Source organism: Quercus lobata, chromosome 5, assembly GCF_001633185.2.
Source record: "Quercus lobata isolate SW786 chromosome 5, ValleyOak3.0 Primary Assembly, whole genome shotgun sequence".
NCBI lineage: Eukaryota > Viridiplantae > Streptophyta > Magnoliopsida > Fagales > Fagaceae > Quercus > Quercus lobata.
In genome coordinates, this window is record NC_044908.1 from 53,699,293 (window position 1) to 53,714,857 (window position 15,565).

Below are 15,565 nucleotides of genomic sequence, written 5' to 3' on the forward strand. Positions count from 1 at the left end.
TTTGGTGTCAAGAAATTAATGAGTCATGCTATACCTATTAAAAAAGTTTACATTCATTTAGAATTTTTTTTTCATATATATATATATATATATATTTTTGTTATTAATCTTATGACCACTACTAAGAAGGTGTGATTACAACTAGGAACCACCTGCACAGATATGGGTAAAGGTACGGGTATTAATATGATATGGCATCATGACAATTTTTGAAAAAGTAAGATATGGGTACAACAAGGATACATATATTAGTTAATAATTAAATATTTTATTTTTATTTTTATATAAGGTTAAACATTTATTTTTCATATAATATTATCCATATATCAATTTAAGAGAAATATTAAATATTTTATTTAATTAAAGTCTAAGAGTCTTTATATATATATATATATGTATATATATTTGTATGTTTGATAAAGATCTAAAATATTACATCCTTTAATAATTTAAGCCCATGTGCCAAGTATATTAAAGCCCATTATGTGAGTGTCATTCTAATATGTGAATCGAAAAAGAAAAAAAAGAAAAAGAAAAAGAAAAGACGCAAGAGTGAGAGGGGAGAAGTGTGAAAAAAAAAAAAAAAAAAAAAAAAAAAAAAAAAAAAAAAAGAGAGAGAGATAAGTTTTTGAAAACAAAAAATGAGAGTGAAAGTTAAGAAAGTTAAAGAGACATAGCGTGGGAGAATATGAAAATGGAGAATGGAGATGTAAGGTTGTAGGTTTTTTTTTTTTTTCAACATATCCCGTGCCCCGGCCTTGTTTGATAATTTAAAAAGAGAAAAAAGAAAAAAAAGAAGACGGTTGGGACACATGTGCAACCGTGTCCCATGCGTACCCCATGTTCAGTATGTATTTCCAACACAGGCGTGACATGCAAACTTTTGTGTCCATGCTTTTCACGATTAGAATAAATTACTTCTACGCTAACTCACTATTCACTATTGATACTATTTGAATTAATATCAATTATAATGCATCATTTCATCCATTGTGAAAAAAAAAATTATTTTTACAAATTTGTATTGAATTTTTGGCCAACGTGGGACTTAAAGAAATTAAAGAGTAGAGTCGGCATGCATGGAAATGATCGCAATTTTTATTCATATAAAAAAAGTTAGTAATTTTTATTTTAATTTCATATAACCAGTATTTATAAATTTTCTTTATACTTTTACAATTTAACATTTTGTTGATTGTTGATGATGTTGACTTTGATTTACAATTTTAAATAATGTCATGATACTGCAAGAGGTGAGAACACCACAAGGTAAGCCGTAAGAGTAACAGGGCTTGTAACTTTGAGCTTGGGTCATGTTTGGTAAAGAGTGTGGTCTCATTCTAGATATATACAAAGTGTTTGTTTGACTTGAGTTTATTTGCTAAGTTCTTATATTTTTATATATAATTTTTTAAAATCTTTTTTTTTTTTTTTTCACACTCTATCGAAGTATAAGTATACCTTAATATATTTTTAGCAAAAAAATTTCAGTGCCAAATTAGATAAGTTGTTTCCAAAGAGAGAACATACCCTGTTATAGCATATTTCTTAATTCTTGTACAATCTCAAGGACTGCAGAGTATGGTGTGCAAAGTGCTATTTCAGGTTCTACCCTGTTATGGAGAATTATTTAGTCATTGATGGTTCCAACTTCCTAATAAATTCAAGGTTTTTCTAAGCCCATGTTTAGAATAGGCCTTCGCCTTGGATGTCCAAAAGAGAGCTCACTCATGTGGGCCATGACATTTCAATATCCAAGAAACAAAAAAGGGCTGCTTACACTGGGCTCTTTTTTCTCGTTAATGGTTATAATCATAATTAACTCAATCTAGAAGCTTAGAAATTAGGGCAATGTTCAAGTAGGGGCAGGTGAATAAATTTGATTTGCTGCTCAAAATGATCCTTTAGGCTTTAGCCTTTTAACAGCACAATGGGATTTGATAGATTTCGGTTTTGAAACAAAAGTAACAAGCACCTACATGCTTAGGCTAAGCTTCTTGAAGGTTTTATTTAAGTGGAATTATGATGCTTTTGTTGAACAAATTATGAATTTTGTTGATATTTCCTTCTGTTGGGTGATTACTATGTTGCTCCTTTTTTGTGGCAAAGGACAGAATGGGATTTAAAATATAGTGCTTAAACAACTAGGGCTCAAATTTAAAAAAAAAAAAAAAAAAAAAATTGTTTATGTTCATTTATTTAGCAAATGAGTCCAACTTAAGCCTAAGTTTAGACTCAACTTTTAAATGAGTCAAGCTAAAAAATAATGATATATGTCATGAAAATGTGGCTCGGCTTTGATTTTGTTCTTAAGATGTTGTGTCTAAGTGTTCATCAAAAAAAAGATGTTGTATCTAAGTTTTGGTTAAAATTTAAAAGAAGTACTAAGGAACAACATTTAAGATATTGTATTTAAATTTTGGGAAAAGTTAACGAAATGCTATAAGGGTATAGATTTAAGAAATATTTTTAGAAGTTTTTTATATTTCCTATAAAAGTGATATTAAAATTTTTCTAAAATGTCTCATTAATAAATTGGACTAAGGGCATTTGTTAACATAACCCTTAATTTTTAACTAAAATTACTAAATGAATGCTAACAGCGTTAAATAATGTGTCAAGGAAGAAGTCTTATAGTTTTGGTCCTTAAAGCAATCAATTCTTTAATGGATTAGAAAAAGAAATTAACTTTTAAGAAAATCCTATGAGATTCTTTATATACCTTTTTTTGATGAACAGAGATTCTTTACATACCTAATTAGTTACCCAATTGGATTATTAGAGTCTTACGCGTTGTCATATGAGAAATTGAGAATCAGTCATTTCAATTTTCAGGTACAAATTACAGAATCAATTGTTTAGATTGAATGAGTTAAATCATTCTGGCCTCAAGATATTCAAGTCTTTTTAAAATACATCCCCTCCCTTCCTCTCTTATGAATGCTTTACTAGTGGAATCTATTCCCTTTGGTTGAGTTACTTGCTTGTTTGAGTCTGGGGCCTAGTTGATTTGACAAGTGAATAGCTAAAACCGAATTATGCCTGATATTCCTTAGCCAATGCTTGTCTTGAACCCTTGACTAAGGAAACTAATCAATAGGTACTTATCCACAAAACAACAAGTCTGGATGATATCTTCTGAGATCTGAGAGTTGTAACTCCGAAAATATTTTTTGAACTACTAATCTCATAGTTATTAAGTTCCTCCTTCTTTCACTAATAAAAATTGAATTCAAGATCCTTGTTTGTTCATATGTGATATATATTCTCTCTATCATTGATGAAAAAGAAGGTTGAACACCATGCACTAGAGTTGAGAGAAGTTCATGTTGTGAGATAAACCAAAAAGATTACAAAATATTTGTTGTTACATACATATTTATGTGAATGACATTTGTACATAGCCATATCATCCCCCTCCTCTCCTCTCCCATTCCATTCCTCTAATTTTCCTCTTTCAAATAATAAGATTAATCTTTACATACTTGATGTATTTTGAGTGGTGCATTAACAAAAAGTTGGCGAAACAAAAAAAAAAAAAGTTTTATAAACTGTAATATAGGAGAAAGTGCATTGGAATTTGTGATTGAAATGAGTGGTTGGAAAACTTGAGTGGTGCATTAACAAAAAGTTGGCAAAACAAAAAAAGAGTTGTATAAACTTAAACTGTAATAGCAGGGGAAAGTGCATTGGAATTTGTGATTGAAATGAGTGGTTGGAAAACTAAAGAGAAAGAAAAAGTTGGGAAGGGTCGTGTAATTAACCTGTCAAAATCGATTTGATTTAACTTATTTTATCGGCTTGGGTTAGTTTTTAGGCCTCGATAGGTTGGGTTGGGTTATAAAAAAATTTTTGATAGTAAGTCGGGTTAGGTTTGGGTTATAAAATTTCAAACCCGTTAAACCCAACTCGACCCATCCATATATTTAATATATATATAATATTATATAATTAATAAAAATTTTAAAATAATCAGTTTTTCCTATCCTATATAAAAACCAATTGGTTCACACAAATTTTAGTAAATTACTATTTTTGTTTAGTCATTAGTGTTGTTTGTCTTTAAGGAGTTATATTAATACTAATTTTTGGGTTTTTTTAATATATTAATATTTATTTTTTTTTCGACTCAATTTAATAATAATAATAATAAAAAATTTGTCAAACTCATGGATTCAACCCGACCCATGTGGGTTGGGTTGAGTTAGACTTATGTGATGGGTTAAATTTTTTTTTACCCATTATGGTGGGTTGGGTCAAAAAATCTCTTCAACATGACTCATGTACACCCCTAAAGGTGGGGGAAAAGAAATAATAAGTAAAGAGGAAATTTCTTAGGCAGTCTAAAAGCAATGCTCCCTCTTCTTATATGAGGAGTGGGTTCCACACGTGGATCTTACCATGAGACCCACTCTTTATATGAGAGGAATGAGCATTGTTCTTGGAGTATTTAAGTATTTTTCGAGTAAAAAAAATTAACCTCTGACTTCTATGCGTTGTAATTCTGAAAATATTTTTTGAATTTAAGATTTGTTTGTTAATATGAATAACATTTGTACATAGATATATCATTCCCCTCCTCTTCTCTCCCATTCCTCTAATTTTCCTCATTCAAGTTATAAGCTTAATCTTTACATACTTGGAGTATTTTGAGTGGTGCATTAACAAAAAGTGGGCAAAACTAAAAGAAGTTGTAGAATCCTCAAATGCAAGGGAAAGTGCATTGTGAATTTGTGACTGAAATGAGTGGTTGGAAAACTAAAGAGGAAGAAAAAGGTGGGGAAAAGAAATAACAATGAAGGTGAGCAAAAAAGATTAAACTCTCTGAGACAAAATTATTAGTCAGAAAAGAGCTTTTTGGAAAGATAAAGTTGAGAAAAGGAAGGTCACCACTCTCTGCAGGAAAAACTGCTTTGTTTGGCTGGAAGTTGGATTTTCTTTGTCTGACGTGGCCACTGCCCACTGCTTCCTCTTTTCCATGTACACGTCCCTTACGCTATAATACGCATCCTTCCCCATCCCAAGATATGCACTATACCAAAATAAATTATAACTAAAGAGTAAAGATACGAAAAATTTTTACAATATTTTTATAATAATTGAAATGTTGTTATTTATGGTCAAAATAAAATAATAAAATATTATATTAAGATGTAATTAAAAATAAATTATTGTGAAAAATATTATAAAATTTTATTATGTAAACAAAATTTCTCAAATTTTAAATTGGTATGATTTTTTAATATTTTTTTTAAAGCATGATATAGAAAATAGCAAGTTGCCTTCTTCTTCTAAAAATTAAAAAAAAAAAAAAATACTAAAAGTAGCTTTATCTTGAAAAAATACGTTGTATCAAATGATGCCACATCATTTGATATCAAATAGGCAAATACCTTCTCCCTTGTCTTAGCCCATAAGCAACCCAAAAAAAAGAAAAAAAGAAAAGAAAAGAAAGAAGTGGTAGTTCAAAAAAAAAAAATCTCTACCTCATTTGGTTGCATATTCCGAAAGTTGTTCTTAGGGAATGATAGAAAGTCTTTGAAATATATTATTTTTTAATCCTTATCCTGATTTTAATGAATGATAAAATGAAAAGAAAGAAAAAAAGAATATCTATATCATAATTTTTTTTATGTGTAATATTCCAAGAATATATGCAAGAGCACATTTTTTTACTTGTTTTTTTTAGTAGTGTTCTATTTCATTTTTTTTTTTTTAACTTAAAGAATAGAGAATAATTTTCCAAGGAAGGAAAACAAATTATGTTATTCGAATTCTTTATAATTATCTTTAAAATTTCTCTTCTAAAAACACAATCTAATATTTATTAAAGTTTTTGAAAAGGTTCAAAGGCTAATCTTTAAGGTTTGAACATACATTTTCAAATATAACACACACACACCATCTTACAATTATGTACATTAGATTTTGATATCAATGATCCATCGTAATTTGATTGATGGACTTTTGATTTGAACAATTATTCAATAAATATTAAATTTGTCACCAATCAAACCTTCTCACTTGGGACTTGAACAATTATCCCCTAAACATTATATATGTGACCAATTAAACTTTCAAAATTATTAATGTTTTGAAAATAATAACGCATACATTACTTGATTAAATTTTCATATTGTAACAAAAATATTGATACAAAATTTTTATTATTATTTTTTAGATATAATTTAGTTGTTAAATATGAGAAGATTTGAATTTTGAACATTTTCATTAATATTATCCGAAATTACTAATCAAACTATAAAAGTTTCTGTAAAAATATTAATGTTTTGATAATAATTTAATGTTTTCTTTATTGTTTTTTTTTCTTAAAAAATAAAAAACATTAAACATGTTTCTGCTTTGTGGTTGTTGCTCACGTGGTAGTATGTTGAAATAAGGTTTTGTTTTTGTCCTTAGTCCTCACACCCACCACCAAAAGAAAGCTTAACTGACAAGAAATTACATTAAAATGGTTTAGTGCTAAAAAATGCGCTTATTAACTCTATACTTTGGATGCTCACTCTTCTTGGGTCTCGAGCTTTCCGCTGTCTCTCTCTGTATTTGTAAAGCATGAACAAAAGTGGGGCACTCTGGAACTAGAAGGCTTTTTAGGCTTCTCTAGTTCTCTGCCGTCACGTGTTCAAACCCAACCCATAAGTCCAAAACCATTGTTGTAGTAGTATTAAATTAGTTGTATAGTTTTCAATCCAAAACATCTCTCTGTCTCCCACAGTTTCCATGTCAGGACCATTGTTTTCTTTTTTTTTTTTTTTTTTTTTTTTTTTATCTTTTACTAAACTTACAAGAAAACCTGTTTGAGGCTGTACTTTGAGACCCAGTTGTTTTAATTTTTTTATTTTTAAAGGGTGATATTTCTATTATTATTGTTCTATTGCTGAGCTATGGAGATTTTTGGAACTGGGTAGATTTTGTTTTTAATGTTCTTTTTTGGGTCTCTTTTATTTAAGTTCTTGATTGGTCAGTAAAGGTAAGAGTAGCTGATTCAGGATTTGGTGTTGTGGGGATGATTATGAAGATCAATTTTGGCTGAGTATAGCTGGGAAAATCAGTGACACAACACAAGCGCAGCCATTTGGTGGTTATTCTTTCAGCTTTTGTGGGTATGTGACTTTTTTTGGAATATCTAAAAATGGCTATTGTTTCTCCTTTGAGCTTTGATTACCTTTTTGGCTTATTTGAGAATTGAGATCAATGAATGACCTGGGTTAACTAGGCATGTGGTGTGAGAACAGACAATTTAGGCTTAGGAAACCATCTCAACGTATTGAGCTTGAAAAACAAGTGATAAAAAAAAAGATAACCCATCTGGATATTTTTGTTACAGAGTTGTGGATTAGTGAATTGTTGTAAAAAAGTTTTGGAACTGGGTACTTTTATTTTACCTTTATTATTTGGGATTTATTTTTTGGAGCAAAAAGTATAAAAGCATGTTGTGATAAAACTCTAGGGTTAATTTGGATGTGAAGTGATTTGGATTATCATCTTATAATATGATGACCGTTTGAACTGGGAAGGATCTGAAAAGTTTATAGGCATTATGAATTTGCAAGGAAGTAATAGGCATTATGAATTTTCAAGGATGTAGTCCTTGATGTAGTAAGTATATCTTTTGCTCATAGAAGTAGACAAAATTGAACCTGCATTGGGCTTTATTCTTTCTGTTGTATTTTTCAGTTAAGCTAGATACCATAAACTTCTTTGCTGTTACACGTATTGAGCAAAATGGGATGTGTTGCATCGAGGATTGAGAAGGATGAGCGGGTGCAGATTTGCAGGGAGAGGAAGAAGCTAATGAAACAGTTGGTTCGGTTTAGGGGAGATTTTGTGGATGCCCAATTGGGTTATTTGAAAGCATTAAAGAATACAGGAGTAACTCTTCGGCAATTCACTGAGTCAGAGACATTAGAGCTCGAAAATATCCCTTTTGACCTGCAATTGCCTCCCTCACCACCTCCACCATTGCCTCCTCCACCACCTCCTTTCAGCCCTGATTTGAGAAAATTTGATGAAAATAATAGGAAGGAAGAAGTTCCCCAAAAAGAAAGCACAGAGATTGAAGAGTATGATCGTAGTACCCCATCACCTCTTAGGTCGTGGGACATTTTGGACACTTTTAGGTGTTCATCACCACATCATCATTACAAGAATAGTGAATTGGTGGAACTAGTTGAGGACGAAAAGTGGGCAGAGACTAAGACAGAATTTGAAGAAGAAGATCAGAAAGAGGAAGCTGTTGCGAAAATTGTTGTAAATCCACTTCCTGAGAAGCCTCAGCCTGTAGAAGTGGTTGATGATAATTCATCAACAATGAGCTGGTATAAAGAAACTGATGATGCATGGAGGAGCAAGAAGACCCTGGAGGGTATCATGCGTGAGTTAGACGACTATTTCCTTAAAGCATCAGCTGGTGGAAAGGAAATAGCTGTTTTTATGGACATTAGTGGAGGGGATACATTTCTTTCATGGGGTCTAGAAGAAAACAAAAGTAAATTCTCTCTCTTTTCAAAAATCTAACATTTATCAGATACTTTACAATTTATCCTTTATATGCTTTCACTTGATACTTGATTGGTACATCCGAAGTGGAAGTTCCACTCGAGTAAATTGACTTTTTCCTAATTTTGTTCATGATGTTTGTTGTATTCTTATTACCATCAATGTTTTTGTTCTTATTATATAAAAACTTTCTAATGTAGTGGCTTTCTGTAAAAGACTCTGTGCTTTATAATATTGTTCATGTTCTGATTATATGAAAACTTTCTGATGTAGTGACATCTCTGTAAAGAGTCCTGTGCTTTCTGTTGTTGTTTATGTAATATGTTCTAGCTTTTGGCTCTTGTGGTGGCTTTTTCATTCATTATTAGTAATCGGCATATGCTGCCTTCTGTGTTTAAATGGTTCAGGCAGTCAAGCCGTCATTACAGGCTGATATCTGAAAATAACATGCAAATTGTTGCCTCAATATCATTGGTGCATAATTCTGGACCTTTAAATGTTGTTGTTGAATCTTAGTCTGAATGGCAACATTGTCAAAGAAATTTGTGTTGGGAAGACTTCAATTGAAGCTTTAATATAATATATAGAGACACCACTTAATCCAAAAGTTTAACCCTATGGGCTTGGCCCCAATTATGTTATATTAATTCCAAATTCTCTTTTACTTTGCTTCTTTGGCTTACTTTGCTTCTTTGTGGGCCACGAACAAGTTCTACTAACTCCCTCTTGCCTATGGGCTTTTCCTTCTCTTGAGTGTCATCCATGGTCCTTTTGTATGCCATCCATAGGAACCACATGTTAACCTTGCATGCTTATCCATGGGAACCTCGCACTGTGTCATTCTTCTTTGATCTAGCACCATTGGTAATACTATTTTGTTGGGTCGTTTTCCAAGATCATCTGTTTGGGGTTTATGGGCTTGCCTTGTACGATTAACACTTGTCTGGCTTCAAGGACATGCACCTCATCCTTGCTCCAACTACCAAAGCAACCCGTCCTTGTTCAATTGCAAAAGAGACTTAGTAACTTTGCCACCTTACCCCACATCACCATGGGTTGTAATGCCATTTGTTGAGGAGATAATACTTGGGGAGATTCCAATTGAGGCATTAATACAACAGGGATATCACCTAAACCAAAAGCTTAAGCCGATGGTTTAGGCTTATTTATGTTATATTAATTCCTCAGCACCTTTATTTTTATTTCATATGGGATTTGAACTCACATATATATACCCAATTATTTTTTTTATATGTGGATCATTTCTTTGGGGTATCAGATCCCAATGTGTAGATGAAATTAAGAGTTTTGGTATAATTCAGAAAATATATGTAGTACTGAATACTGATGACTGTTATTTTATTTCATTTGTTTTTGGACTATTATGTCTTTGCTTCAGTGACTTTGGGAGGTCAATGATTTGTGAATCTGATCTTTGGTAGCTTCTTGTTTATCACTGCATCCAAAAGCCATTAGAACCCTACTTGATTGGGGTAGCCCTGGACAGTTTTTGGTTGTAAACTGTTGTCATTCTGGTGTGTGATGCACCATTGTAACTTCAGCTTATAATATATATTTGGGTGAACGATACACCACCTAGTTGGTCCTTACCGAGGAATTGCAACAGATTTGGCTGGGTTGAGCATCAAGTATGATGAACATGCTGTCACTTCCAAGCCTTACTGTTAGTCAATAGTTTCAAGTGTGTGCAGGACAACCTGGACCAATTAAAAAACATTTTCAATCCCGTGTCTGACTAGGCTAGTTTTTTAATTTTGATATGCACTATTTTTTTCCACCAAATGAATAATTTTTTACTACTTAATAGAAAAGTCAGCCGCATGGGAAACTGACTAAAATTCTGTACATGTTAAATATATTCATACAGGAACACAATGAATTTGAAAGTGAATTCACTTATTATAACTTTCATGTGGGTGGAGGAATCTCATACCTAACCTGTCAATGAGAAACTGGAGTGATAGTTTGGTTCTGAAATAGGCTCCCTCATCTTTCTTTCATCCTTGTTTTACCATACCAAGAAGCATAACATTGGGCTTGGTTCACTTTTATTTTTTATATATTACTTTGAGATGATTATGACTATTGTTCTTGTTTCTTTTTGGTTATGAAAATTAAGTTTCTTGTCTATTGACTTGGCACCTAATATGATCATTTGTGAATAATTTTATCCTAGAAACCTTGTTCTGGTGTAATTGGTTTCTGTTCAAAATATCAATTTGGCTAAAATATCGTTTCCGTCCTTAAAGTTTGCTTTTTTTTTTTTCCCCCTGAACTTTTTAAAAAGTCCCCCCCCCCCCCCCCAAAAAAAAAAAAATTTAGGAGTGAAAATAGGAACAAAAAAATGAACTTTTTTCAATAGTTTAGGGATGAAAAAACAATATTTTTGAAGTTTAAGGAAAGAAAGTGTAAATTTTTAATAGTTTAGGGACGAAAAACAAACATGTTAAAGTTTAGGGATGAAAAAAGGAATTTATGCAAACTTTAGGACAAAATCAATATTTTAGCCAATCAATTTATTCCTGTGAGTCTGGCTATTGATGATTTTTGTTATCAAGTTCCTCTAGGAATTTATTATTACTGTATCATTTACAGGAAAGAATTCTGCAAAAGTCTTTAGTTCATTGTCATGGAATTGGTCATCCAAGTCTCTTCAGGTAACCAAAGAGGATGTTGGGCTTTATGGCTCTAGTGAACCGTGCAGGGTTGGAGCTCATTGCGTCACACTTAGAAAGCTTTATGCTGCAGAGCAGAGACTTTACAAGGAAATGAAGGTAAGATCATCACTGGATGACAGAGCGCAACTAGTAAGAATGTGTAATGTTCTTTAGCGACATCTGGTGCATACGCCTAAAGGGCTCATATCTTCATTTGGTCTGGCCCATTGTTCTAGTAATATCTGGAAACATTGCACTATGAGGTGGTGTGTTTTTGTTGTAACATTTAAGAGTGTTATATGGAATTGTGGTACCCTGGCATGAGATGGCTTGGAAATTTGTCTTTTCTTAGGGTTTATTTGGCTATTAAAGTCTTACTTTTTTCCAGGCATAATTGTACTTTTACATAGCTTATTTTTTTAACAAAAGAAGCCAATGAAAATAAGCTCATCCAAACACTCTCTTTCCTCTCTTCTGAAGGTAGTTTGACTCATGAAACATATGGAAAATAATACTATGAGACAAATAAATTATGTATATTTACTTTCACATGAGCATGTCTGTTTCTCACAACTTCACAAAAGCATCTTTCTGTTCAACTTCATGCTTATGATATCAAAATATTATTGTACATGGTTCTTATACTTGCCTCTGATGGTTTTAATCATCAACTTTTGTAGGAGGAAGAAATTACTAAATTAGAGTATGCAAGGAAGTGTTCCTTACTGGAAAAACAAAATACTGAGAACAATGACTCGACCAAGACTGAGAAAACTCGATTAAGTGTTGAGAGTTTGGAGGCCGTCATAGTACGCTTGAAAGAATCAATTAGTAGTATTTGTTCATCAATATTGGAGCGCATAGATGAGGAGCTGTACCCACAGTTGGTTGCATTGACTTCTGGGTAAGTGTTGTAGACATCAACATCTTGATTATGAATAAAAAGCTATACTCTTTATAAATGCATATGGTTCTATATCAATTTTAATTGGTTAATAGGATTCTTAAAAGCTTCCAGAGATTTTCTCTTCAATACAAGAAATTGTATCACTTGCCAGATTATGTTCTCCAGCTTTCTATAATGAGAAAATGGCACTCTCTCAACTCAAATCTACTTGAATTTATCAAAGAATAGGTTGGCTATTGTATATTTCATGTAATGGATTACTCTAACAATAAAGGTGTGCAGTCATGATGATCATTATCATATATCCTTATTTAATTCTATTAATACTTCTGTTTTCCTGATTTTTTTACCCCATTTCTATGTGCCGTCTGTTGTTTGGGAAAACATATAATTCGCTAGTTGATATGAACCAAATTTGGTGAATGACACCAATAGTAAGGTTGTATTACCCACCCCCTCTACATCCTTATTCCCCAAAGATGGGTATAGCAGCTAGCATGGAAGTTCAAAAACTCACTAAAAGATCCCACGGTTAAAGGAAATTGAAGTATTCTAAACTTGTTGGATATGTTTTGTTTTGGTGAATATACTTATACACTCCATATATAGAGCATTGTAATATTGATATCTTGAATTTGCCCCCAAAATTTATCTTCTATGCTTAAATCTTTTTGCAGGCTAATGCAGATGTGGAAAACAATGTATGAGGCTCATCAAGTTCAATACCAAATTTCTCTGCGGTTGATTCGTCTCCATGATAATCCAAGCACAGAGATCAGTACAGATTCCCGTCGCCGGGCAACAGCTCAGCTAGAAACTGAGGTTACCTACTGGTACAACAGCTTCTGCAAACTCACAAAGTCTCAAAGGGACTATGTAAGAACCCTCTCCAGGTGGATCCAACTCACCAACCGCCTTGAAGATGATCATCAACATGGTGGTTACTCATCTGTAATCCGCAGCCTATGCGAATCTTGGCAGCTTGTCGTTGACAGATTACCTGATAAGGTACTTCTGTGAACCTTGCCTTGGATATTAGTAAGTTTACTGATAATATAAAATCTGAGCGATTAATATTAATATCTGGCAATCATGTCAATCCTTAATACACAGGTATTACCCATGATTTGCTAAGTCATGGAGTTCCCATTTTGGAGACAACCAATTAGTACCTTGTAAGTTGTAACAGGTGTTTTGACAGGTACACTGGTCATGCAAATGAAATTGACAGCCCTAGACATATACTTTGTTATAAAGATAACATGTTTTCTTTGAACCAGCTTCTTTTCAAGTGTTTAACACCTAAAGATTAATTTGGCCATTGTTGAGCTGGCAGTCTGATTAGCATGTTGAGGATTCCTAGCCGACTCTAAAATTTTGAGACTAAGGTTTATTGTTGTTGCATTGGAGCTATCTTTAGAATATGGCTATCTTGTGGTATGTGCAGCATCTCTACATTTGCTGAACATAGGTAATACCCCGCCTAAAATACTTATTGGAGTGGGAAAATTAGTAAACTCTGGTATGTCCAATTATTGGGTGAAGAGATAAAGTTATTTTCTTGATGCAGAAGCAAAAAGGTGAAGGGTTATTGTTTTAGGTTTTTGTGTTGGGTTGGATTGAGGTGAAAGATTAGGCAATCAACTTTAGGTGCCCCTCAACATTTGATGGATGCTGAATGATGCAACTTTGCTTGTCAGATTTAAAATCAGGAAGCATTCAATTGAGTCTTTTAATTTCTTTATAATTGTTTAAAATCTGGGTGATTTTGGGTTTCAACAGATGACCTAGCTGGTATGATAGATAATGATATGGTGATGCATCTATATCAAGGAAGTGGGATTTTTCTGATTGCCATAGAATGTCACTATTTTTTTTTTATTTTATATAATTTTATTTTTGGGGTCATTGTTTTTAGAAAATGACAATAGCATAAGAAGTATAATTTTAGTAATCAACTCTGTTTCCTTGTTGTGTACAGTTTTATGTATTTAAGTCTTGTTAGATTAGCAATTCAATATGTTTTTGGGTCAGTCTGAAGCATCTTGATTTTGAATTATTGAAGGGCCTTATTATTAGGATCTTACAAGCTGAAGCTTAAAAAGTTTATAGGTGGATTTAGTTGCCTAATCTTCTAGTACAGAAATACATGGAAAATGTTCTAGAAACAGCCTACATTTTGGGTACATGAGATTCTGTATACCTATAATCTCTTAGCTTTAAAATTGTTATATATCATTATACTAATAAAAATAAATTAAATGATTATTACTCTAATCTGTATGAATTCTTGGCTACTGCAATTCCTTTTAATCGAATTGAGTGTGATGGGGATGCTAGAGATGAATGATTCGTGTAATAATTCACATTTCAAAAAGGTCATGGAAAGTCTAGATTATCTCCTCCAATGTTTTCTCACATGGAAATAATTATATTTGATACTGTGTTATAGGTAACCTCAGAGGCCATTAAAAGCCTTTTGTCTGCTATCCACGATGTAATCCTGCAGCAGGCAGAGGAAAACAACCTGCAGAAGAAATCCAATAAATTTGAGAAAAGGTTGCAAAAGGAGTCAGACTCTCTAGCAGAGATTGAGAAGAAACTTGAGGTTACAGAAGATACACTCTCTGAATTGAGCCCTAAGCATCCTTTATCACAGAAGCATGCCAAAATTGAAGCTCTAAAGAACCAGGCAGACTGCGAGAAGGCCAAATATCTGAATGCAGTCCAGGTTACAAGGGACATGACATTGGTTAAGTTGAAAGCAAGCCTTCCCAAACTATTCCAGGCATTAATGGAATTCTCAAGTGCTTCTGCTCAGGCTATTGAGGCTGTTCACAACCATGTCAAACCGGAAGTTAGCTGTGACGATGCACCACAAAACTCAACAAATTGAATACCTTTCAGATTATAAGATGAAGTGAAAATCTGGTAGCCCCTGTTTCAGGACCATTAGGCCAACATATAGGGACCGGGTGTAAATTCATTGTCTTGAGGTTTTGATGAAATTACAGTGGAATTCTATTTCTTTTTATAGCAACGGATATAATTGTTTTGTTCTTGATTATTGGTAAAGTTTTATATGCACCCAATGAGGGTTGAATCCACGACCTTAACCTTCACCTAGAACTTGTAGGGTCATATATAACTGCTTTGTTGATAATATTAGAAAAATATGATGCTATTTTGCCATTGTAATGATTTTTTGTGCGCGAGGAATGACATAATTGCAAAATGCAAGAGGGTACTCACTTTAGATCGTATCTTTTTGGAACATTTGAAAACACGTTAGGTATTGTATGCATGGCATGGGACTAAAAGGTCTGCGGGATCCTTTTTTAGAGAGAGAGAGAGAGAGAGAGTACCCTTCTCACCATTAAAGTGCCTCTATAGATTTAGATCCAATGCCTTTACCCGCTCCATTTGTTCTCTCCCTCTCTCTCTCTGCCATACACACACT

General features: G+C 32.8%; 1 protein-coding gene across 1 annotated transcript; it reads left to right on the top strand.

Moving 5' to 3' along the window:
- The first annotated feature begins 6,475 nt into the window (after positions 1 to 6,475).
- LOC115989599 (nitrate regulatory gene2 protein) lies at positions 6,476 to 15,297 on the top strand. The gene is made up of 6 exons (XM_031113372.1): positions 6,476 to 7,124; positions 7,699 to 8,509; positions 11,137 to 11,315; positions 11,879 to 12,102; positions 12,783 to 13,113; positions 14,558 to 15,297. The coding sequence occupies exons 2-6, from the start codon at positions 7,747 to 7,749 to the stop codon at positions 14,999 to 15,001; spliced, it is 1,941 nt and encodes a 646-aa protein (XP_030969232.1). The 5' UTR covers positions 6,476 to 7,124; positions 7,699 to 7,746; the 3' UTR covers positions 15,002 to 15,297.
- Positions 15,298 to 15,565: the final 268 nt, after the last annotated feature.

Coding starts and splice junctions, on each gene's coding strand:
- LOC115989599 (XM_031113372.1), top strand. CDS start 7,747: ATGGGATGTGTTGCATCGAGGATTGAGAAGGATGAGCGGGTGCAGATT. Junction 8,510..11,136: donor GGGTCTAGAAGAAAACAAAA/GTAAATTCTCTC, acceptor TATCATTTACAG/GAAAGAATTCTGCAAAAGTC. Junction 12,103..12,782: donor TTGGTTGCATTGACTTCTGG/GTAAGTGTTGTA, acceptor ATCTTTTTGCAG/GCTAATGCAGATGTGGAAAA.